Raw genomic sequence first — 24,979 nt, 5'->3', positions numbered from 1 at the left:
TTACCTGCAAAGTGGAAGAGAGGCTGGTTGTGTCACTGAGCTGGAAAGAAGGATCTAAGCCAGATAAACTACAGCTTTTCCATTGGACACCAAAGACAACTGATAAATGAGAAAGCCATTGCTTTCATTTGAAACTCAAACTGAAATAAACAGATAAACTTACAAGTTCAGAGTTCGTGACAAATTCCCTGTGAGGCTTATTGCATGCAGTGCTGCAGTGAGCTAAAACCTTAACATTGTCAACATGCTGATCGATGCAGGTGTAATTTGTTAGTTTAGTTTGTTAATATGCTAACATCTGCTAAATAAAAAAAAGTCTTTAGTTAGAGCTGAATATCATTGTTTATAAAATTTATGATCCATCAGACACACTTGACCTAAAACTAATTGAGAGATTTTTTAAAAGTCATCAAATTATTCCTGATATTTCAGTCTGGTATAAAGTGATCGGCCAGCCCAATGACGCTGACCGACAAGCTCCACTGACATGAGCTGATAAAAATGCAATGATGACCTAATAAAAATATTTCAGCTGTTTAATTACAAGTCACACTGAAAAGAGTAATCTCAGAGAAACTGTGGCACTGAACGCTCGCTCTGGGGATGACCTTCGACGATCAGCTGAAGTAGCTGAATCCTATCTGCATCACTGAAAGCACTGTGGCTGAGGACTGAAGCCGAACTACAGCAGAGCAGGCAGAGATTTAAGTGTTTTAAAAACAAGGCCAGAGCCAAATTGTGCAGTTACTGGGGAATTTCGGGTGAAGGGAACACAATAAATAAACACAGAGAGAAAGAAAAAACACTGCTTAGCTGTCCCCACCTAACCACTTCCACTGAATCATGCTTCATAGTTACAAAAATACCCAATGTCCCATCACTATATCACTTACTATGAAGTCACGACTATTAAAATATACTTCTTTTGTGACAGGTCACTCATCAAACCTTTGTTTTCTGTGGAAATAATTCTTAGCCTCCACTCGTGTTGTGTGGACGACTGAAGTCCCTCTTTTCATTTTTTCCCAAATCAAAACCAAAAGTCTCATCCTGCCTTTGCTGTGTGTCCTAAACATTTTTTATAGCATCCATACTGCAATAAAGAAATAAAGATTATTATAACAGCCAAGGTCCCAGTGATCCAGCCACATTCTGTGCAGGAAGTCCAGCAATTTCATGTCTGGGAAATCATGTTCAGTTGACTCCGAATTTAGCTTTAGTAAAGATATTTGGTCCAAATGAGAAGATGTAATAAAATATAATATCATCACAGAATGTGTTCACGACCAACAAATCAAAAGAAAAGGATAAATAAATGTCCATCTGATTGTAATAATTTATAATAATAAACAGTAGCAGTAATGGAAACGCTTAATTTCTTATCAAAAAAGAGAATCTGCAGTTGCAAAGTGTTGTAAAACCAGATTTGACACTTGGGCAAAATAGAAGAAAGCTCAAAAACTTTTTGGTAGTTGACAACTTGTGTTTACAATGTGTTTGACACATTTATAAGCAATTTATAAGCTTCTCGTGTCCTCACTGATTTACAGCAAGTGCAACAGTAGAATGAGTCAACACTCATGGGGTCCATCAGGCCAAACAGCAAAGTGTGGAAAACTTGGCTCAGTAACAAAGACGTGTGGAACCGATCGAGGAGTGTGTGAGCACACTGAATCGCAGCGACAAGACTAACGAGTTCCCCAGGTTCACAGAATGGGTGTTCATCCTGTTTTCAGGGACAGGGCTTGAATTCCAGAGCAAATCTCTACAGCAGTGATGGGTTTGAAAATGGAGCACCAGCTCTGAGATGAAGGGAGAGGGGGGTTTACTCAGTATGCACCTCCCTGCTGGAGAGACTAATGCAAACCAGCTGCTCTCATGCCGACTTGCTATTCAGCATCTGGCAGAGAAGGAACCACTGAGCGATGCTGGTGTCTGCTATTCTAGACAGATACAATGACAGACTATTTTCTCTGAACGAACTGATACTCTTCTTAACCTCTTGTAAAAAGAAAAAAAAAATACAAATGGAAATCAATAAAAGCTTTTCATTTAATGTATTATAAGTATCTGTTGAAACTTCCTTTGGGAGATAAGTTATATCTTTCCACACCATAAAATATTTTGTCCCCAATCAAATTTAGGCAACCATAGAAGAAACTAGACCAAAATAACACTACACTGGAAACTTGTAGCTTTAGCAAGAGTGTGAAAAAGTCCACAAAAGCTGAGGTAAATGCTGCAGGATTACATATGTTGTGCTGACTGGATATTATCTCAACCAAACCGACAGGTTTTAATGCATTACCTAAGAATCAAAGAATGCAAACAACTTTCAGGTCTACCTGTTTTAAATGGATAAAGCAGTTTACAGTCTGAGATACTGTACAGACACGTGGAAGAGGCTCCTAACTTGAATGGTGGGCACTTTTTTCAGTTGCCTTACGGGATATTTCTATATACAAGCCACAAAAAAATATTGCACCCCCCTTCAGATAAACATCATGTCTCCAACATCAATGATGCAGCCATATCATTAAGTGGAAATGTGCTAAAAGTCTGTATCAGCTGTTTTATTAAGAGGACAGGCTTGAGGAACTGTTTCCAAAATAAAATCATGCAAAACGTACAATATCTCCCATAACTTCTCTTTAGGTGTGTTTGCTGCCGGCATGGCATTCAGAAACCAGGAAAAACCTGTCTCTCTGTGATGCACCGATACACAGTAAGGTGCACACAGTACACACTCCACCTGACACATTATCCTCCAAGGCTAACCGGTTTTCTAACAAAAGACACTGAACCTAATTTATCAGTGCTTTCTGACTACTTTCACCACAGGCAGTAAAAACTATAATACTGCCTGAATCAGCCAAGGTTGCCGCTTCTTATCGTAGGATATGTTACAATAGCAGTCGACAGGGATCAAAGATTAATAGACCAGCGAGTGTTATTTAAGTTTTTTTTCTGTTAAAAGCCTCCAGTGAAGCAACCTGTGAGTTATATTTATGGATATGTGAGTTATCAGTTCGAATTTCGTTAATATTACTTAAGAAAACTTTTAATTTATATTTAAAATAAACACGTTTAACACCCGAGACAACTTTTATAAGCAGACTAGAAGAAGGAACCGCCGCTCCGTGGCAAATATTTGGATTATGATGACTATATTAAACAAATAGTGCCATACTATCTCAGCCAGTGTAAACACCGCTTACCATCCTGTGTCCTCACAACAGTCGCAGTCTTCGCTATCGTATTCCCTGCGATCCAGTATCTGAGCGAACCTCAGGGAAGTTCACGCTGTTTAAAACAAGGTCTGACTTGTTTAACCTAAAGCCAAGCGACCAAATCCAAAATGTACACAAGTTATTCCCGGTAAACTCCAGAGAGCATGGATGCGGCTCCTCAGCGGTGCCCTCCGTCCATTATTGTACAGTCAGATGTGAGTCCTCCACTGACAGAAGCACAGCAGTCCTCAGGCAACGAGCCGGATGGTCAATTTACGGAGGAGCAGTGCCCAAACAGCCCGACTCTAAACACAACACGGGAAACTCGGTCCAATCAAAGCGCGAGTGTTGTTAAATATTCATTAGCTTCTGGAAGGAGGGCAACTGGGCATGCGCAAGTTTGTCGTTCCCTAACAACAGGCTCAAACATAAGAGGACGACTCGTATACATGAGCTGCCTTCAAAGAGAGAGCCAACAGCAAGGCAGATGGTACTGTGATCCAGCGCAGGGGCGTAGCTTGTAATGTCAGTGGGGTCTTAGCTCTTGGGAAAAGTGGCACAGGGAAAACTCATAAAGGGTAAAGGTCGTACTTTCAGATAAAAGTACTCACTGAATATTAAAATAAATTATTTCACGATCATTTCTGCAAGTCTGCAGCTAGTAGAGACCTTATTCTAAACATTTTATATTCTGCATAGATGCAACAGGGTCTTGTGTGTGTGTGTGTGTGTGTGTGTGTGTGTGTGTGTGTGTGTGTGTGTGTGTTTTCACCCATTACAATAGATCTGAATTACAGATTACCTACATGACCAAAGTATTGCTGCAGAGCAAATCTATAAATGACCTCAAAACTGAAATACTTAACTACACTGAATAACCTGACAAGTGTCTAAACATCATGTTATGTACAAAGGTTTGTAATGTAACACCATGAAACATGCAGAAGCTGGTATAAGTTTGTAAAAGAGCAACTATTATTGCATGTGAAATAATAGTTCAATAGAACTTCATACACAAATTTGGGGATGTCGGTCACACTATCTTCATAATGTTTGGGCACATGAAACTGTAAACTAAGAGATACAAACACTTTAACATTATGTAAAGAGCACAACTTACGGATTTCAACATATCAAGTTTTCATTTATTAAAATTCTTGCCAGTGTTTGACTCACATGAACAAATACAAATGATAGTATTAACCAGGCGATAAGTAAATCTATGAATCTTAGTTATTTTAACAGGACAGTAATATTAATTCTTAAACCTAATCATGAGTAATTGCCTAACGTGCTAATGAAGAAAAATACTGTCAGCTTTATTCAGCAACTTTTAAGATCCATTACCAAATTAGGGATAGAGTCACATAGTTACAAATCCATGGTGTCACAGTCCAACAGCATGATGCAGAAAGGACCTCTAATCTATTGATTTGCATTTATTACAGCATATAAATCCTTTTAAAAAAGCATGAAGGGGAAGTGATGGATCAAAAGTCCAAAAAGACAAGAGTTTTAAGCTTGCTGGTTTTCACTGAATAAAGGATTCCATTTTGACATTTTAATCGGGCAGTGTGTCCTGGGAAATACACACGTTTCAGTCTGCGTTCAATCTAGAAAATACAAAACATAAAAAAACTTACTAATCAGTCTAAATGACATAAACAGTAACATTAACTTATTTTTAGAAACTCATTTCCACTTCTGCCTGTTTACCCTATTTTCAAATGTGGTTGCTCCCAAATTTAGTTCTGTTTCATGAGCAGACAAATAAAAATGCAGCTCAAAGGCCTTTTAGAAAATCCCTGTTAAGGTTTTTGGGTGGCACTGGTATCCAGTTCTCACAACCAGTCTCCAGTCAGACATTATGGCCCTGATTTAACTCCATAAGACTGAGGCTTGCCTTGGAATAATGTTGGGCGGTCAGGCAAGCCTCTGGGTGTAACCAGTCTAGCAGGGTGAATCTGTATGCATAGACATATACTGTGTGTATTTGTTTGAGTGTGTGTGTGTTCATTTAAATGGGACGAAATAAATAAATAAATAAGTGATAAATGATTTCAAAACGAAAAAGAAAAAGTTTTCTACCGTCACTGATTCTTGTAATGCATAAAAAGATAAATCAGGTTATGATTTGAGTCAGACTTGGTGTTTTGTCACCACCGTGTGGTCATTTAGGGAGATGGCAGCCATTATTACAGAAACAGAACGAACTCAACACCTTTTTATTCTCACAAGCTTACATTTAATAACTGTTTGTAGCAGCATTAGTAGTAGTAGTAGTAGTTGTTGTTGTGTGTGCTTCTTTCTGGTTTTATTTTTATAGAACTGCATGGTTGTTTTTTAATGTCTTTATCTTTTACAGTAAGCACACTTTTAGTTTACATGTAGTAAAAAGTGCTATAGAAATAAAACTGTCACTGACATAATGAAAAAGCTAAAAATTAAAAATATTGATATATATTTAATCATTAAAAGGACTGAATGTTGGTGTTTATTGGTATTAAAGTGATTTTCATTTTTATTTTCATCTCTTTAATGGCTCTTGCCCACAATGTGTCTTTGTCCTGCCTCCCTACCCACAACCACACCCAATGCTGATCCTGGTTTTGCTGGAGGTTTCTTCCTGTTAAAAGGGAGTTTTTCCTTCCCACTGTTTCCAAGTGCTTTTTGTGGTTTTCTCTCAATTATTGTAGGGTCTTTACCATACAATATGATAGATCTTGAGTTGACTGTTGCTGTGATTTGGCACTGCATAAATAAATCTGAATTTGAAATTTGAAACGAATTTAGTTTTAATACAAAATGAATATAACATAAAAAACTGTGGACAAATGAGCTATTTGCCGTATTTAATAAAGTGTGTAAGCCCCATTCATTGTGAACAGTTTCATGGCTTCATCACCTGTAGTTGTGGGGTTTTAATTACGAAATCACACTTATTTCAACAAAAAAACATTACTGGATCTTATTAAATGTACAGCTCTTTTTTTTGTTTTAAAGTTTAAAGACATTTAATTTGGGAAGTGGTAGTGAAATATACAATACAGTACAATACAATAACTTCTTTATTAATAATCTAAATGACATAATAAAAGTGTCATGAATGCATTTCTGTTATTCCCACAAAGCTTTGAGTATCTTGCTAAATAAAGTTAAGCAGTTGCGTTGAAAAAAACAAAAACAAAGAGGAAAAACTAGGGCACGGTCGGACGCCTAAGTTCTCTCTGTGTCTCATGGGAGTTGTAGTCCATGAGTGGTGCACTTGATGAACGCAAAATAATTGTTGTTTAAAACTTTAACATGACAGGTTTATACGTGTTTACTATCGCACACAGTAGCAAATATCCATTTAGCTGAGGATAAAGACAAAGTGCCTTCCTGTCGCCTTCCAGCTTTTCGGAAACTTTAATGAAAGACGATCTCGGAGCGGAGTGGAGCCCGGAAGCAGGGCGGGACCTCTGCTCTGTATAAACATGGCCGTTAAGTCCTTTACAGCGTCAGGTACTGCGTTTGGCTGAATTAGTTAGACTTTGAGGAAGTCGGTAAGGTTAACTAATACTGTAACAGGTGTAAAGAAAATGTAGACACGCAGCCAGTGCGTCTTATTTTTTTTTTTTCCCATAGTTTTTTTTCTGTGCATGGGAGCGACATTTATAAACTTGATATAGTACTTTAAGCTAGCTAGCTAACACCGAGCTAACGCCGACGTCTCAGCGTCAACTTCTGTCAACTTTGTTCTGCCAGCCAGTCTCATCTGCTACTTGACTACTTCACGAAATGAAGGAGTGCCGTCGCTCGCCCACAGTGTCTCAATGAATGTTTTACACACGGATATCTTGGATTTGCTCAGCTAAGGGCTGACTTAGAAACTTTCTCTAAGATTTTCTCTTGGATAGTTTTTATTATATTATTTTTATTATTACTGGCAGCAGGATATCGTTTGCCAGGCGTCCGTTTGGGAACGTAAATTACATAAACAATGTTTCCTGCCAAAGTACCGAAACCGACTTTCAAGTGTTATCTCCCTCCTGCACAGGTATGTACGGGCTCATGATCGATAATGGTACAGCATATTTTGGTTAGTGCAGTAATTGCCTGGGTTGCTTTACACTTGGTTACTGCTGTTCTACGTCTTTGTACATTGTCAGATAAGTAACACATGAATTGCACATTAAGCATCCATGCCAGCGGAGGTATCTTCTTTCTGCAGTACCACCGTACCATAAAATAGGGAAGCACTTCACCACATTGCTTTTGGTTTACGGTTATATATGTCAAGTGAAAAGTCACAAGGTGGCACAAGCAAAAGAAAAAAGCCCCCCACCCATTTCTCGTATAAATTCGAGAAATGAAACCTTTAACAAACATACAGCTAATGTGCCACCATTTTGAAAAAGAGAAATAATTACCCAGCGGTTGGGCGTCTCATGTTTTGCCTACAGGTGTATGCAGCTCTAGACAGAGGGTAAGTGTTTGCTTACAGTCGCTGGCGGAGCAACCCAAATAAAACCAGTGCTTGTCTGAGAAAGGCCAACACAAACATTGTACAAGGGTTTTAAAGTGTTTTATATCTCTGTAACTTAAAAAAAGTCGCTGTTTTCAAGTGCATAATAAGGATGGCTGTGCTCTTTTGATTACCAAGCTGGTAATGATAGTGTTTTTGTGTATCTTGATTATTTAAAACTGCACATTTCACATTTTGGGTGAGGCTATAAGTGATGCACTTAACAATAAAACTTCAGCGGGGTGGTAGTTCTTCATCAAGTTGTACTGAGTTGTTGTTGTTCTTGTTTTTTAAGTAATCTTTTGATCATTTAAAAAAAAAAACCTTTTTAATTTTGCTTTGTCAAGCATTTAAGCGCAGGGATCACCAAGTGTTAGTTTTAAAATAAAACCATAACTGTGTATAATATGAGTATAAGCAGTTTCATGTAGAAATTTTAGCCCAACGTGTAAAAGTAATTCCTGCAGCTGAAACTTAGTGTTTTAACCTCACATCAATTTACTCAATCTCAAAGAGTAGCGCTTTACTTTAAGCACACAGTTTTTAATAAGCATTTGCTGACAGCTGTACATGCTTGGTGCCTAATTTTGTAAGCAGCAAAAATTAGGCAATGGTATTGTTACTTGGGGCATGCTGATGGTGTTTATGCAACAGTAATTTGCCAAAACAGCAACATATGTTCAGCTTGAATGCTAGGAGGTCACAGATTAATTTAAACTATGATTTGTGGGGTTCATACATTGTAATAACACATTTGAATGGCAGGTTTTACTCTCTTACAGTGTAAAGATGCATAATTGTACTTGTTTATTAACTGTCTGTAGAGCTGGAAAATGACTAACTAAGATGTGTCGTGTGTGTGTGTGTGTGTGTGTGTGTGTGTCTGTCTCCAGACTGATGTGAAGAATACAGTTGAAAAACCTCTTAAAAAGTTGGAGGCAAAGTTGCTTTCAGGTAAGATGTTTTCTTTTCTGCATTTGAACAGTTGTCCCAAAAATTTGTTTGATCACAGAGAAGTTAGTTTTCATGTTTACACAGTATCTCATATTTTGCATTCATGAGTTGTGTGCTGTGTATAATCTCTGAATGAGCAGGAGGGCACCTGTACTTTAGGGAAAAAAAAATGCAAATGCCAGTTTTTCATTAACTAAGACGTTTTGTGCTTTGTTACAGAGGTTTAGTGTGAGGAACTACACTGCTTTAAGCAATTTTGTTGCTTAAAGCAGGGGGCAGGCAGCTATGCCTGATTATTTTTCTTAGTGACTCCAGAAATGTGAAATAGTTGGTCCAAAATGAATGAAAAATGAATGGTTTTGTTTCAATAGATTCAGATGAGAGACATTTTATCAAACACAGCTAGTCTATTTCAGTTCAGAGTACAAATTTGATACCTTGGGTGTCTGTGAGAACCGAGCAATAAGGTTCATGAAATGGAGAACTAGAATGAATGTTTCTCCTTTTTATTTTTTGTTTTATTCTAGCAACTTATTTGCAACACAGAGTCCGTGGTGCATTTCCTTAGACAGCTATCTAGTGTCAAAGTCTCGATAGTTGACTATTAAAGTTTGTACAATGCCCACCGCAGACTGACTTACTGGTAATGGCTCCAGGCAGTTTTTTTGCACATAGACTGTATATAAAGAACCGCCTATCTTCTGGGTCTGAAAAGGGAAGGCGGTGTAGAAATGTCCTAAACCTGCAACCTGGTTGCTAGGAAACAAGATGATATAGTACATGTGTAATGAAAGTTTTAAAAGAGAGATTATTTTTGTGAAGATGAAGTTATACTGTGCTTGTTCTTGTTGTTAGTGCAAATGGGTCATTTTAGCCTTGATAGGCAATACGATTGTATCATAACATCTGTTTATAGATGAGCATTTTCAGGGACCTAAGCACTACTTGTGTACCAGTTTTGGTTGCTCAAGTCCTGATCATGTAGGGAGGTGTTTGCGACAGAGATTTCATGCATTGTTAGTATCATCGAGACATACAATGAGGATGCAGTGTCTTCAGTTTCACAGCCACTCCTAGCTCGTCATGTCCAGTTTTAAAATACCAAAATGGTGACGATGAAAACGCTCAGCTTGAGTCTTCATAACAAACGACACTTCACCCGCTAATTGGATCATGTCAAAGTGGCTACAACCATCTTTTTGTTTTCTTTTTTTAAAATAAATATTATCAATGATCTCACTGTGTCTTTGTCATATAGTAGTGATGGGATATACATAGTTTGTCATTTATTATTATTTATTTAATTGCACTTGGCTATTTTCTGTGTTCTGTGAACAGTACAGGGTTCAGCACAGGGTTCGTTATGTTTTTTTCTTCATTTTGTAAAATAACACAATCATTAGAAGTGGGCAAGTGTTTCCCTCAAAAATCAGATCTCTTCATGTTTGGTAATCAACTGCACTGCAGCAGGTGTTCTGGCAGAAATTCCTCTTCATAACTATTTATAAACGTCACCCGAATGGTGTTATGTCCTCTGTCAACATTTTTTTGTTAACAGGAAACGACAGCCGTTAAACTGAGGAGCTAAAGTGGATTCAGCTTAGGAATCTCAACCGTTCAAGTTGTGCCTACTGATGCAAATATTATCATCACAATGGCAGACTGTAGTTGTATCATTAACTGAAACAGCAGGAAGGCCTTTATTTTAGTAGTTTAAGTATTATCTGGGAGCTTGTGAGCCTCGTGGAAATGGCTTGTCATGCTCTTTGTATAATATACTGTAAACTGAGCCTAATTTTAGTTGAAAGTTTTACTGTTATTATTATTATTTTTTTTTTAATGAAGTTCTTCAAAGCTACTGTTTTTCATTTTCAGTCATGTGACATGTAAAACTGTAGTTTAGTAAAGTGTAGGCTAATTTAGGTCACAAGTAAGATGACAGATTTAACTGACCTGATGTACTAGCTATGAGGTAAGTGTGTTATCGCCTGAAGGTTGTTGGTTATTTCCCTTTTTGAATTGTGAGCAAGACAGACTAACAGGTTACACGATTAGCTTCCCTATTTTTAACTGTGCAGTCTCAGTTGGCTCCTCTGAGGCAGGGCTTTGAATTCGCCTCTAAAGAACTCCACCCTCTGTAAAAGTTCTCATCTTTTTAAAATTTGCAGACCAACCTTTTATAGCCGGATACACGTGAAGGTACAAAGTCCATGTTGCTCATGTTAATGGTGTATGAAAAATGCTGACCCATTTAGATATGGGAGAAATGAAGGTTACTGTCTCACTTGTTTTTGCAGACATTTAAGAGTGTTTTGGCTTTTAGCACCAGCTTTTTAAATTGTTTAGTGTTTGCTTTAGAAGCACATCCTTTTGCAGTCATACTTGAGAAACGTGATCAGATATGCAAGAGTGATCTCAGTATCTTGTTGGCTTAACTAATGTTCTTCCTAAGGAAAGTACCCCAATGCTTGCTGTGTGGGTTTTTTTGTTGTTGTTGTTGTTGTTGTTGTTGTTGTTGTTGTTGTTTTGTTTTGGTTTTTGGTTTTTTTGAATCATCGTTTGTAAAAACTTAAAGAAAATTGAAACTATGGAGACATCATTTTGAGTATGAAGACATATACCCCTCCAGCGGTGGAGGGCCTGAGTTAACCCGAGCCCCATCAGTCAACGGGTCTAACCCTGATCTAAAACGTTAGTTTCCCATAAAGCATAATAATGTTAGCCAACACTGTTAAGTATTTCTTTCTTGTACTCTTCCTTCCAGTATTATGAAGTACAATTTACCTTGTTAGACTGGGTGGACTTGCTTTTTAAATCTGATGTGACATCATTGTTAAAGCGTGCAAAGACTTGTAAAAACGCAGATACTTTATTAAAGTCTTTACTTTGCTTGGTAAGAAGTTAATAGCATTATTATAGCGTTACTGCTGTCTACATATTAGTTTGCGGTAAAGTTTGTGGGATTATTTTTAGTTGATGTGTATCAGCATGCGTTGCTGTACTTTGCAAGCTGTGACTATTTTCCTTCTGCACTGTCAGCAAAACCCAAACCTGAGCTACTGCTTCACCATCCTTCTTAACATATCAAGTAGCAATAGATGGTAGATGGGGAAAGTAGCTGCAAGGAATTGTAATGATTTTTATTTATACAAGAGCTATCATGCATGCACAGGCAAAAGAAAATCCACTCCCTGGATATTGTTTGTAATTTACGATGTATCACATGAGTATGGCTGTGATTTCGCCTGAGATGCTGTCGCTGCTGGTATTCCACATGCAATAGAGTTTTCAGCTAATTGTCTTGATTAAAGTCCATGTTTTTATGACTCACCTATGTCTGAGTATACTTCAGAGTCAGCATTGTTTGACTTGTGATATGATTGTTTCATTTTCCCTCTTCTCTAATTTATGTAGGTCAACTTAAGTATTCAGGCTTCTTTGCTTTCCTTTGTCCTCCTCTGATGACCATTCATAATTTAACTTAAAGGCTGTGTGGAAAGTTTTTTGCAGTGTTAATATTTCCCAGTATAAGAAGCATAGAAAATGATTGTGTAATTAAAATTTTAAGCAAGTTCTGCATGTATAATTATGCAATAATGGGATATGCATTTTGTCCAGTAAAGTATTCTGTCAGAATTTACTGTGTGTATGAATGTATGTAAATATAAAGCATAAATAAAACAGTTTGATGCTGTATTGCAACATGATGCCTTTTTAAATTGATGTCAGTACAGTGGAAATACACAAGCTGTTTTTGGGACTTCCTTTGAGTTTCCAATTTTTGTTTTCTGCTTGTTTCTTTGAACTGTAGCAATAACCTTTGGATTTACACTAGTCTTTTTGCTCATTTATTTGTCACTAGGTGAGATAGTAGTTAATGAGGTGAACTTTGTGAGGAAATGTATCAGCACTGAAAACAACCAAGAAGGCCTTTGGGGGAAGCTGATATGTACCAACTTTAAGGTGTCCTTCATTCCTCAGGACACTTCACCAAAGCAGGTATTTGAGTGGATTTCTTAGTAGCAGTTAAGCAATTTGTGTGAAAATTCATTTTTGAGATTCTTAAGAGTACCTAATGTTGGTTTTGTTTTTTAAAGGGGGGGGGGGCAAATTTCAATTACATATTTGGATGTGATATATGTTAGTATCGCCAGCACCATGCTGCAGAATAGATTAAATACTGTTACTTTACAGCCATCTGGCAAAGAGGAAGGAAAACTCGTGTACTTTCCTGCTCTACATTGTCAGTGATATCGCACAAGAAGTGAGAGAACAGACGTCATTTCCACCTATGTGGCAGATTGTCGACTTGATAAGAAAATGGAACTTGATCATTGCTTAGTCTGGGAAAGTTAACTCAATGTATCAAACAGCCTTTTAAGACTGTTTTCAGGTAGTTTTAGGGCTGATACATTTTCTGCAACACGTCAAACCTACTTTTTTGTTTTTCTCCCTTCACTACAGAAGTCCACGTTGTCCCACCTGCTGCTCGGAGAGCATGACATCCCCCTGACCTGTCTGGAGCAAGTAGTAACAGGTATCTCATTCCAGGGATTGAAATTTTAGGGAAAATTTTTAAGGAAAAGCTTTGATTTTCTTTCTTTTTTTTTTTCTTAATGTTTGTGAGGAAAATATTCTGCTTGTTTGGTAGCAAAATATTCTTGGATTTGCTTGAGCCCAAATGATATGTCTTAAAATTCCACAATAGCCCAGAATGTGAATTTTATTAATGATGTTAAACAATCATTTTGTGTGGTCACAAACACAGAAGCTTCGCCCACTCATTGTATAGGAGCACCTAGTGTCATTCCCTTTTTCCTGGTCAGTGATCTGATAGCAAATGATCTCATGGCTAATGCAGTGTTTAGCAACAGTGCTACCCAGCTTAGGATTAGCTTTGTTTATATATCTCACTGCAGTCCGTTGCTGACACTGCAAGGGTGACTGCCCAGAACAAGGTTTATTGTGTTATGAGGTTTTGTTTTACCCAGCTTGTTTTTGAGCTGTATGACCTCTGCATCCAAGGACACTATCACTGTGGAAAAAGAGCAAATATAGGGGCATCGGGACTAAAATAAGACGTTAATGCTGGTTCACTTATAAAATCAAACACTGGTATAAAATTAACTGCAGACATGCACTGTGATAGATGTGACAAAATGCTGTCAGCAACAGTGATGGTATCACAACGCAGCGTCCCAGCATTACCCACAAATAAAAATATCTGAAGAAAATACAAACCTGAGCAGTTAAAAAGAAAGGGATGCATATTTATTTAATGAAATCTGGTGTTAAGCTGTTGTCATTATTTAATCTGAATATTGTGTCAAATCATTGTGATTTGCTTGCCCCTGTTCCTCTTATCATCATGCCATCAGTGTCCTCATGAGGCAATATAAAGTAGTGACTTTGATAAGTTAAGTTACTGAGGAAAGTAGTTCAAACGGTTTACATGGTGCTGTTGTATTATAGGAGAATGAGTATTATTAGAATCCAACTAAAGTTAGCATACACAGCTAATCAGGCTAAATTGTTTTAACCATATTTGTTAGGTTCTTCGTAAGAATCTAGTGAAATAAGCACAGTATAACTCTATAGCGATTAGTTAAATTTAATCACACTGTGAGGGATCGGCAGTAAAGAGGCAGCAACAGCGACAGGAGAGAATAGGGCCAAAGTTTACCAAGTATCAAGTGGTGTCCTTCATTAGCAGTACACTCCACAGAATAGTACATTTTTGGAAATTCAGTCATCAAAAATTAGTTTTCTATTCATGTTTTGTGTTTGTTCCTTTCAGTGAATGATACAAAGGGGAAGAAGAAAGTATTGGGCTCAAACCAGAAGCTAAAGTTCAACCCCACTGAGCTCATACTGTACTGCAAAGACTTGCGCGTGATACGGTTCTGTTTTGACGAAGCTGGACCTGAAAGCGCCAGAAAGGTCAGTGAAACCGAAACATCAGCATGCTTTGAGTCAGAATGGCCATTTAAGCTGTTTAGGAGACTTTACTGGTTACACAGTGCTAGTTTAGACCCCACACTGACATGTGACCCAAAAATCTGATATAGTGGATTGAGGACTGGGGACTGCGGAGGCCTTTTATCTGCAGAAAGGGCATGTTTTATTGTGGTCAACATGAGCAACATTAGGACTCGGTTAGGATGTGGCATCTAAATGAAGCTTGGTTGATGCTGTGGGGCCTGAACTGTGTCTCCCTCATCATTACACCCCCTACCCTCAACCGGAATTGTTCACACACTGCAGGGTTGAATCAGTGTGTGAATCAGGGTTGAATCATGCATTTAAAAAAAAATAAATAATAATAATAATAATAATAATAATAATAATAATTATTATTATTATTATTATTATTATTATTATTATTATTATTATTATTATCATTATTATTATTTTTTCTGGCTGTATCATCTGTCGCAGAGACTCATTGTACCAGGTTTTGTTTGAAAGGATTCTAGAACCCCCTCCGGTATTATTTTCATGAAAAGTGATGGACATGGGGAACATGGGAATTTTGGCAATAACCTTCAGTATAAATAATAATAATAAATATTCAGTAACCAAACAGGATATTGAAACTACTATTAAACTATGATACTACTAAACAACTGTATATCATATCAGTGATATGTTGGTAGTGGTGGTAGCAGCATTAAAAAAATGAGCAATGGCTACCTCATTTCCCACGTTCACCAAAGTTACCAAAGTTTATTGCAAGTAAAACTTGTGACTTGTTACATAAATGTAGGTGTCAGATTTAAACAGTTGCAAACCTTTTCTTTAATCACATTAAAGCCTATAAATTTATGCCTTGTATCTGAATAACTAACTATTTAGAAATAACCTTTTGGTTTTCTAGTCTTCGATCTAAACGTTGGTTATTGTTGACCAAACTTTTTCTTTCCCATAGACTACATACCCACATTGAGTTTCAAGTTATGACCACATCCTCTGTGACAGCAATATTTATATTAGACCAGGTTCTCTGTGTTTCTTTGTCAGCCTCCGTTAGAATAGGAACTTCTCAATTAGCATGTTTGCTGAAGGTACACAACGAAAGGACCCTGAGAACAATGCTCAGTCAAAGCAGAGGAAGCAGAATTTGATCCTGATTGTAGGAACAACTGGCAGTGTAACTCTGACTCATCTCCTGCACAGAGGACAGATGGTTCATTATTGATGCCCAGGTCGTTTAGTAGAGCTACAGTTTGGTGGGCAGCAAGTAGGCCCAGAAGCACAGTTGTGGAAATGTACATGTTCTATTTAAGGTTGATTATGTATAGAGCACTAAAATTAAAAATGTCTCCCCTCCTGCACTCCTTGTGAGCTTATTTATGGACACCATGTATGTAATTACAGCGTAAAACAGGACTCGGTTCTTTTTCTTTTTCTGACATATGGAATTATGCCAGCCTATAATGGCCCATTTTGCCATAGGAAATTACAGAGTGTGGAGCAGCCTTTGTACACACACACACACACAGACACACAGACAGACAGACAGACAGACAGACAGACGCACGCACGCACGCACACACTTGTTCTGTGTCCTCTAGTATCATTCACAGCTTTAGCTTTGAATGACTTGCTTTGTGTGACTAAAGTTGAGCCTCACAGAGATTCAGCTCTGAACTCAGAGTACTAGAATGTGTTTGACATTTTTTCCCCAGGTTTGACTGCTTGTGTTGGTATTATTTTAAAAAAACAAAAACATGCCTCTGAGTTAATGTTAGCACTCAGATAAACCTGGGCTGGGAAGTTATGATGGAACCTAATCTGCCTTGACAATATTTATTATACCTCGCACTTCTACTTCTTTTGTACTTCATATCCCATAGTACTTAGTAGTTCTCTTTTTTTTAATTATAGGTTTGCCTGGCTATTGCCCACTACTCTCATCCAGCTGATCTTCAACTGCTGTTTGGCTTTGAGTATCAAGGACGGCGATACCATGAATCTAAAGGTATCGCCTGTTGATTACTACTGTTTCTAAAAGACCTGCCATATTATTTGAAAGTGAAAAATGTTTGAATTCCATGCATAAATAAGTGTATCTGTTTTTTTTCGTTTTTGTTTGTTTTTTTTCTCTCAGCAGAACGAGTCAATGGTTCCACCCCGAGAGGATTACAGACCCCCATTTTTGACCGTTCCTCTGATTGGGATCGGGAAATCAAGAGAACGAATGCTTCAGAGTGGAGAGTGTGCTCCATCAACCAGAATTATGCCGTCTCATCAAGGTTTTTAGCTCATGCTTTGGGTCCTACTTGTTACTAACCTCTTTTAAAATCCTTTTTTTGATGCCATGTGACATAATGTGCCTTTTCCACATTATATTGAGGTACCTGACAAGAAAAACAAAAACTAACATGTCAGTCTGGTTTTGTCAAAACCAATCTATTCATCTCAGTTCAGCAGCATTATCGCCAGAGATGGTGTCAAAGCATAGACAGTGTATGGTCGTAGCCAGAGTGATATTGCCCTTTAGTAACCCCAGAGAAGAGCGTCTTCGCTGTTGTCATCCTGGTGGTTTTGTAACAGGACATGACAACAAAGGAATGGCTCTGACTTGCACTGGCTAAAAACTTATAGTTTACATGTCCTGAGACTGGAAAATCCTCCCTTCTGACTCTGTGAATTTTTTTTTTATTTTTTTTTTTCAAAATGAACTTCATGTTTTATTCAGTATGACTGGAGACTAGCCATTGAGTTGTCAAGAAAGTTTTCAAGATCACAGAGGAAGGGAGACAAATTCTGTTTTCAGTCAACTTTTATAAAATCTCGTCTTTTAACCAGAGGAGTCGCCCCCTGGTGTTCATTACAGAGGATCAATTATTCACCAAGACAAACGCACAACATGGGCCTGAAATAATCCAAAACAATAGCAAAACAGTTCCAGTTCTTACAAGCTTTCACATTTATACTACAGTACTTGAGAAATGTATTGGACCACCTGTCATAAAACCAAGAAAAATAGTTTATTTAAAACTTATTTAAAACTAAAAATGACATTGTTGTTTATTTGGCAATTAACAGACTGAAGTCATTTTTATACCCAGATTTGAGGCAACATACTGGACTTCTCTGCAGAGTCATCAAGCGTAACATTCAACCACTAAATAATAAATAATTTCCCCTAGGGATCAATAAAGTATTCTGATTCTGATTCTAAAACAAATTTTTCTTTTCAGAAATATGAGTGTAATAACTGTAATTTGTCATCTAAAAAGTGCTTCACCTTTTTCTGCTTCTTTATAAAACTCTATAGAATTCTGACATAATTCATGTATAACAATAATTGTAGTTTAGCATTAAAAATATGATTTTAATAAAAGAGCTTGCACATACCGGTCGATTAGAAACATAAACAAATATTTTGAGATGTTGTTTTTTACCAATACTGTTAATTTAGAGCATGTGTGCCATATACCTTTATTAGATGGTGGTCTAATAAATTTGTTAACCACTTATATTATTATTGTTGTTGTTGTTGTTGTTGCTGTTATTATTGTTTTTAATTTTTTTTCCACTCTGTTTTGGGTTAGTGTCTTAGCTGTTGTTTACTTAATCCGCTTTAAATGATGTCTTTTGTTTGATTCATGTGTTAACACCAGTCTCTTCTTCTTTTTTTTTCTTCTAGTCTTCCAGAGCACATTGTAGTCCCGTCATCTCTGACAGATCAAGATCTGGTGCAGTATGCATCATCATTCACTGATGGTCGCATCCCTGTGAGTATCTAAACTCCAATAGAGCGCATGCATGTTTATTGGATGTCTCCAATAAACGTTATGCTTCCAAATACAATTTTCCATTTAGGTCATTATTAAACCTACACTGTTATTTATTTTTTTTTTTTTTAAAACAAAGCACAGTCCCACCAATGGAGTTATCCCACTTATTGTTTAATTTAACTGATCAGAGCCTCCTTATTACTTTGTTGCTGATCAGTGACTGTTTAATTAATGTCTGTTCTTCTTTGCAGATGTGGTGCTGGAGTCACTCCAATGGGAGTGCTCTTGTCCGAATGGCCAGCTTAACTGATCCATTACAGCAAAAGAAGACTGAGCAGAAGTAAGACTATCTACTTCATTCAGATTCAGAACCTAAATTGAAAATGATTTTTTAATAACTCTAGCAGATTTTCAGCTCTCAGTCCATTAAGAAAGTGCTACTTTAGGAGAAAGAAATATAAGTCTGAGCATTCAGTTTCAGCTCAGGTTTTTGATATTTAAATTGTTTACATTAGTGAAGTGTGCATCTTGTCATCACTGTCTGTGTTGTTGTGTTTTAGAATCTTTGCCGCTATCACAAAAAGCCACCCACAGCGCAATGAACCGTTTAGATCGGATCTGGACAAGAGTCTGCCTTCTATCCTGGACATCCAGAGCGCATTTGTTAAACTGAGGCAGATATGTATCCTAGGTGAGCTCCACTGCAGCTTATAAAAGGAGCGTAATTCAATGCTCTGCTGTAAAACAATGCAGGAGACTTAATGGCATTTACGTGTACGGTTTTATACTTATAAACATACTGATGTTTTTTATTGTGCAGATCCGTTTGAGGAGTCTGAGGAGAGGTGGCTTTCAACCATTGAAAACTCTCGATGGCTTGAATATGTCAGGTATGTAAACAAGCTGACAGTGCATGACTGTGCATTGTAAACTCAAGAGGGTCATATAAAATTTTAAAGGGCCAAATTTGAAGTGCGTCATAAGCCTGCATGTTTGTAGAGTCACAGTTAAATCTAGAATATAAAGTTAAAAGGTGCTTTTAAAAACTATTTCTTTACACTTTCATGTTTGCACAGGATTATTTAGAAGCAAAAAAACTGAAGTTATGATAACGGTTGGCAGTAAATATCAATGCAGTTAACATGTTTGTTCCTTTTGTGACCAAAGGGCCTTTTTGAAACACTCTGCTGAGATGGTCTATCACTTAGAGGGAGGGAATTCCTCTGTCATTCTTCAAGGTAAACTCTCTTTGAGCCTTATTCTGTAGCCTTCACTCCTGCATGTGGAATTATGTTTGTTGATCATTTATTATATTACAGCTAAGTCTTACTTTAAATGCAAATTATTGTACATTTTATGTATCGTGTCACATAAGAGTCTGTGACTTATTACTCCTTTGTTCTGCACTTGCACAGAAGAGGAAGACCGAGACCTAAACTGTGTAGTATCCGCATTGATGCAGCTCATGTTGGACCCTCGCTATCGCAGCCTCATTGGCTTTCAGAGTTTGGTGCAGAAGGAGTGGGTGATGGCTGGCCATCGCTTCTTGGACAGATGCAACCACTTGAAGAAAAATGACAAAGAGGAGGTACTTGATTAATTTAATTTAAATTAATCCAACTATTCAAGAGATGTGACTTGACACCCCTGCTTCCTGCATCTCTGTTTTTTTTTATGGGTAAAGTCCCCACTGTTCCTGTTGTTCCTGGACTGCGTGTGGCAGATGATGAACCAGTACCCAGCAGCGTTTGAGTTCACAGAGACCTATCTGACAGTACTGAGTGACAGCATGTGGATCCCACTGTTCAGTACTTTCCTGTTCAATTCATCCAAGCAGCGTGCCCAGCACTTGATGGTGAGGGATAGATAAATGTTTATGTATGCATTTGATCTGAATAAATGTAATCACCAGTGGAAATGCCATAATGAGCAGTAAATGCAACCGTGTGTGTGTTTGCAAGAGAGAGAGGGTCTGTCTGTGGAAAAAATAAATAAAGAGGAATAATGAATTGGAAATGAATTGAAAAGAAGGAAAGCATAACTTGAGGATGTGTCACTGAATGTTTCAGACTGTAATTTCCTTCTGTGCGTGCCAGATAATTGACAGGAAAGAGTACAACAAAAAGAGAGGATAACATTTAACTTGGTCAAGAGGGTAACTGTTAAATTCAACAAAAGCAAGTTGTGGACCTTTCTTTTTTTTTTTTTTTTTTTTTTTACTTTCATGTATTGAAACTGTTCCACTTGTGGAAGCTGTTTTTATAGAGTATAGCTCTCATTACGTACAGAGTCACAGGGTAACATTGTCTTTACTCTGCAGGACTTTGCCAAGCACAAAGCCATCCCTCAAGGAGAAGACCAGGTTGTGTATTTCCCTCCAGTTTGGGAGTGGTCACAGCAGTTCTCAACTAAAGATCAAACCCTCTTTAACAACCCCATGTATGTCGGCAAAGGAGCTGCCTGTGTTCAGAACGGTGAAGTGAAAACCTTCAAACGCAAGGTAAGCAAGGCACTGTTTTTTTTTTTTTTTTTTTTTCTCTCTCTCTCTCTCTCTCTCTCTCTCTCATTTTTTTTTTTTTTTATTATTATTATTAAACCGCCGTTAATAAGTTAACATTTTTATATTTTTAATGTGGCAATTTTCTAATAGCCAGATTGTAATTACAGAATTTCTCTGTCATTTGAAGGGAAAGTTTCACAGAACACAAAGAATGCAAATAATGTAGTTTATAGAAGTCAAAGGGCATGTAGGTCATTTTGTATCGAGTCACCTCTGAAATATCTGCAGTAAATGTACAGAAGGTGGATTATTAAACAGAATATATACATTTTAAGTTGTAACTTTTAGAATCCTTGTAGTAAAGCCTGTCACAGAGAGAGTCAAAATAGTCTAATTCTCAGTGTTTCCTCTTTTTGTAGCCAAAAGCCTACAGTTCCACATTACGAGGGCCACCCACAAATCTGCGTAATGGGGTAAAGGGTGGGGAGGAGACCCTGACCCGACGAAGCTCTCTAGCTAACGAGTTGAAGTCTGAGCTGACACCAGTGAAAGACGAAAGTCCATCTGAGCGCTTCTTCAAGGACTGGTTCTCTCGACCCGCTGACCTGCAGGGCCTGCTGATTCCCCTGCTCATGCCCTCTCATATGGCTTTTTGGAAGCTCTTCTTTCTCCGCTGGGTTCCTGAAGCCTGCATCTCCAAAGGAGGCCCAGTCACCACCTACCACAAGCTCTCTCAGCTGGTTGATGAAATTGAGATACTGCAGAGCCAACTCAGGCAATATAAGGGAACCAGTCCGGGCAACACACCACTCACAAGCTCAGGTGGAAACCCTACAGACCAAAGAAGGATGTATTTTCAAGCCAGTTCTCCCGATGACCCCTCTACACCTCCAGAATACCTTACATCTTCCTTTCCTTTCACCCCAACGGGCAACCTTTCCCGCCGCACTGTCCAAGGGACTCCCATTAGCAAATTTCTGAATGGTGCAAGGATCTGGCTCTCGACAGAGACTCTTGCTAATGACACCGTCTGAGGATGTGGGACTCACTTTTTTGAGCCTAGTGCAGGTTTTTCTAACAACTAATCATCTTATTTTCTCTTACCTCTTTCTTAAATACCAAGAACTAAACTTAAAGTAGAAATATATGCCATTTTGGACTTATACTGAATTATTTATAAGCTAGAACTTGCGCCATTGATGCTGCATCCAAATCTGAGGTAATTTCTAGAGTAATGTCTGTAGCACTGAAAAATACAGTTGAGGAATTCAGTCTTTTAAGCACATCATTATTGGCCTTACCGTGAGCTCTTGTATGACTGTGAAAGATCATAACTTTTAAGATGGATGTATTTTTATTTTTTGTCATCCATCTACTTAAAGAGTGCTTTTTAATACACCTTTTTCTGACATGTACCTCTGACTTACTGTATGTTTTAAAGCAATAATGGAATGAGCTATATTTGTGATAGTGCTATGAGTTAAATTGTTATTTCTTTGGATTCTTATTGGTCAATAAGACGTCTCACTGAAATGGAGTAATGTTATATGAACTTTAAAGAAAAATTGCCCATTTTGTGTTGCAGCAGCAATGATGCTTTTCACTGAACACTGACTTCCAAGTAGTCAAGTTGCTTGTGCCTTCATGGAGATTTAATTGAAGATTATTATTTTTTAATTTATATTTCAGAAAGAGGAACAGAAAATAATACTGCTAACAGGTATTATACGTCAAAAAAAAAAAAAGATCTGCCCTGGTTGAATGTAATGTTTTTTTGTTTTGTTTTTCCTCTTGCACAAACTTACTGCTGTTTGCTACAAGTGCCCATATTTTAAGGGTTGTTTTTGTTTTGGGGTTTTTGCGATTGGTAGCAAATGGTGTGATTTCAGGGTCTAACTGTAGATTAACTCTATTTTTGAAGCAGCAATAAGGGCTTGTATTTTTAGTCTGCAGGAAATGGAGCTGTGAGGACTTCAATCTGTGGTAGATATTTCCTCTTTTCTTATGAAGCAGTTTTATTAAACTTGTTTAGAGGCCTTCTGGTAAGGCACCAAGGAGAAATTCCTTAGAATAATAGTAGCTGAATGGTAATTTTTTTTTTTCTTTCTTCAAAGTAAAGGGATGGACAGATGCTGTGACTCAATCCAGTCCCTAGTTTGGTAAATGATGAATCAGATATCAGGCACTGAGTCTAAGCAAGAGCGTGACACAGTTTCAGGGCAGCACATTAGCAAGAAGTCATCTGGATACTATAAAGCATCATAAATGCATGTGCCTGTGATTTTGACATTGCAGGGTTCAGTTGTAGAGAATGAAAAGTCTAAAAGCATGAACTGCGCACACTGTTCAGCATACTGTATCCTTCCTCATTTCTCTTGACAAATTTACTCTGCAGAGACTAATGGCAGCATTCGAAAACAAGAACTGAAGATGTAGTGCTAAACATGCAGAGCTGTTCTTCGCACAACTGTTTGGAAAAATGTCTTTGTTTTGCGGTTTACTAGCAGCTGAACTAGGGACTGGTTGGAGACACATGTGGGGGGATCAGTAAAGGATCACTGTGTAATTCCTCTTTAAAATGTTAACATGCCGTTTATTGTCAAACCCTTTGTCATTCGCAGTGATCCTGCGATGCTAGATTGATCAGTTTCCAGTGATATGAGGGTTTTATTCTGCAATAACTAGTTCAGGTGTTTCTGTAGCGTATAATGTGAGTGCAAAACTGCTCTCCCAACTGCTATTAATTGCACAGTTTACTCAGTATATAGGATAGATTTGTTAAAGGCAGTTGTTAAATATAATGTTTGGCAAATATTATAAATATTGTATATGCTTGAAATTTTCCAATTAATATTTTTGATTAATGGTACTAAATAACTTTTATCCTTGATTTAGTCTCTATATTTTATGAAGATATATTTATATGCTGTGTTTTTTCAACTAATTCACAATGTTGCACTCTGCTGTAGCTGTATGATGACTGTGCTTCTTCTGTGGCACCGTTTGATATCGATTAACAGCAGATGTATTTATTCAGATATGCAAATGTTCTCTAAGAGGGATGCAGCAGCTGCTGGATGTCCTCTGTGCCTTTTTTTTGTTTGTTTGTTTTTGTTTGTTTTTGGGGGGAAGATTGACCATTTTTGTAACTTTGCTCTAAATCTGTCGGCTTATCTTAGTTTTCTAAAAATTGTTGATTTGTACCAATTGTGTAAATTTAGTTAAATTTGAAGGTACTGCACTGAAGCTTTTTTTTTTTTTTTTTTTTTTTTTCTTTTCATAACAGAAAATACAGCTCAAATATGTACCAGTAACCAATCATTACATTAGTTTGCAAATGAAACTGTGTTCTGGCTTTTCTATGACATGTTCATGACAATAATACGTCTTTATCACAGCTGATTTGAAAGTTTTTGTTGTGGCATGGAAATTACCAAGTTGATATTCAAGGGGGGGAAAAAAAATCCATCAATGCAAAATGAGGAAAACAAAGCCGTTTGATTCAACCATTCCCCCCACAAACACCTGCTGATTACCAATGGACAAAACACTTTGAGTCCTCAAATAGAATAAAAAAGAGCTGCATAAGAGCCAGCCCGTTTTCCATCCTCAGTATGGTGTCATTAGTTAAACATGGATTTAAAAAGACTTTATCTTAGTATGATACATTCATAGATTTGTTATACACCCCTAAACATAATTTGTTGATCAACAGATAGCAGAAAACCTAATGTGTGAGGAATGCACACATTAGGTTTTCAAATGACATCATTATATGTAGCACTAATTACACTACACTTAATAGTATGTTGACATGGAGGCATTGAATGTTTTTTTTTTTTTTTTTTTTTTTGGTACTTCCATAACAATGAAGCTGGAATACAAAAGGAGAAACTATATCTGAGAGAAATCCTTGGATATTTAGACAAAGCCTTTTAAGGAGGCTGCACTTTAGCTTAAGTGTCTCTTTAATCTCGGCTGAGGTTTTCCTGCAAGAGCATAACTGATTACCCAGAGTGCCCTTTGACAGTGGCTCAGGATA

General features: G+C 37.5%; 2 protein-coding genes across 4 annotated transcripts in view; one reads left to right on the top strand and one right to left on the bottom strand.

The window, feature by feature from the left end:
- The window catches only part of myo1ea (myosin IEa), a 50,731-nt gene extending 47,194 nt beyond the window's left edge, over window positions 1-3,537 (bottom strand). The window contains exon 1 of one of the 2 annotated variants that reach the window (XM_031758020.2): window positions 3,219-3,537. In XM_031758020.2, the coding sequence (XP_031613880.1) occupies window positions 3,219-3,221 (3 nt within the window). In that variant the 5' untranslated portion in view covers window positions 3,222-3,537. The remainder of the gene's footprint in view (window positions 1-3,218) is intronic. The other variant, XM_031758021.2, reaches the window with a different exon arrangement.
- A 3,151-nt stretch (window positions 3,538-6,688) lies between these two features.
- On the top strand, window positions 6,689-24,334 carry mtmr10 (myotubularin related protein 10). 2 transcript variants are annotated; one of them, XM_031758039.2, is made up of 16 exons: window positions 6,689-7,269; window positions 8,631-8,691; window positions 12,554-12,690; window positions 13,156-13,228; window positions 14,489-14,631; window positions 16,579-16,672; window positions 16,805-16,946; window positions 18,347-18,434; window positions 18,689-18,777; window positions 18,998-19,128; window positions 19,258-19,327; window positions 19,605-19,675; window positions 19,853-20,025; window positions 20,122-20,292; window positions 20,758-20,937; window positions 21,357-24,334. In XM_031758039.2, the coding sequence occupies exons 1-16, from the start codon at window positions 7,213-7,215 to the stop codon at window positions 21,969-21,971; spliced, it is 2,295 nt and encodes a 764-aa protein (XP_031613899.1). In that variant the 5' UTR covers window positions 6,689-7,212; the 3' UTR covers window positions 21,972-24,334. The 2 variants fall into 2 exon arrangements, with proteins under 2 accessions (XP_031613899.1, XP_031613898.1); XM_031758038.2 differs by having other exon boundaries at window positions 16,802-16,946.
- The last annotated feature ends 645 nt before the right edge of the window (window positions 24,335-24,979 follow it).

This window comes from Oreochromis aureus, linkage group 1 (assembly GCF_013358895.1).
Source record: "Oreochromis aureus strain Israel breed Guangdong linkage group 1, ZZ_aureus, whole genome shotgun sequence".
NCBI lineage: Eukaryota > Metazoa > Chordata > Actinopteri > Cichliformes > Cichlidae > Oreochromis > Oreochromis aureus.
This window is presented reverse-complemented; position numbering and strand designations above follow the sequence as displayed.

What these genes read in the sequence shown, in the direction of transcription:
- mtmr10 (XM_031758038.2), top strand. Translation starts at nt 7,213, where the DNA reads ATGTTTCCTGCCAAAGTACCGAAACCGACTTTCAAGTGTTATCTCCCT. An exon ending in GTTATCTCCCTCCTGCACAG is followed by an intron (nt 7,270 to 8,630) that starts GTATGTACGGGC and finishes GTCTGTCTCCAG; the next exon opens with ACTGATGTGAAGAATACAGT. An exon ending in AATTATGCCGTCTCATCAAG is followed by an intron (nt 16,947 to 18,346) that starts GTTTTTAGCTCA and finishes TTTTTCTTCTAG; the next exon opens with TCTTCCAGAGCACATTGTAG.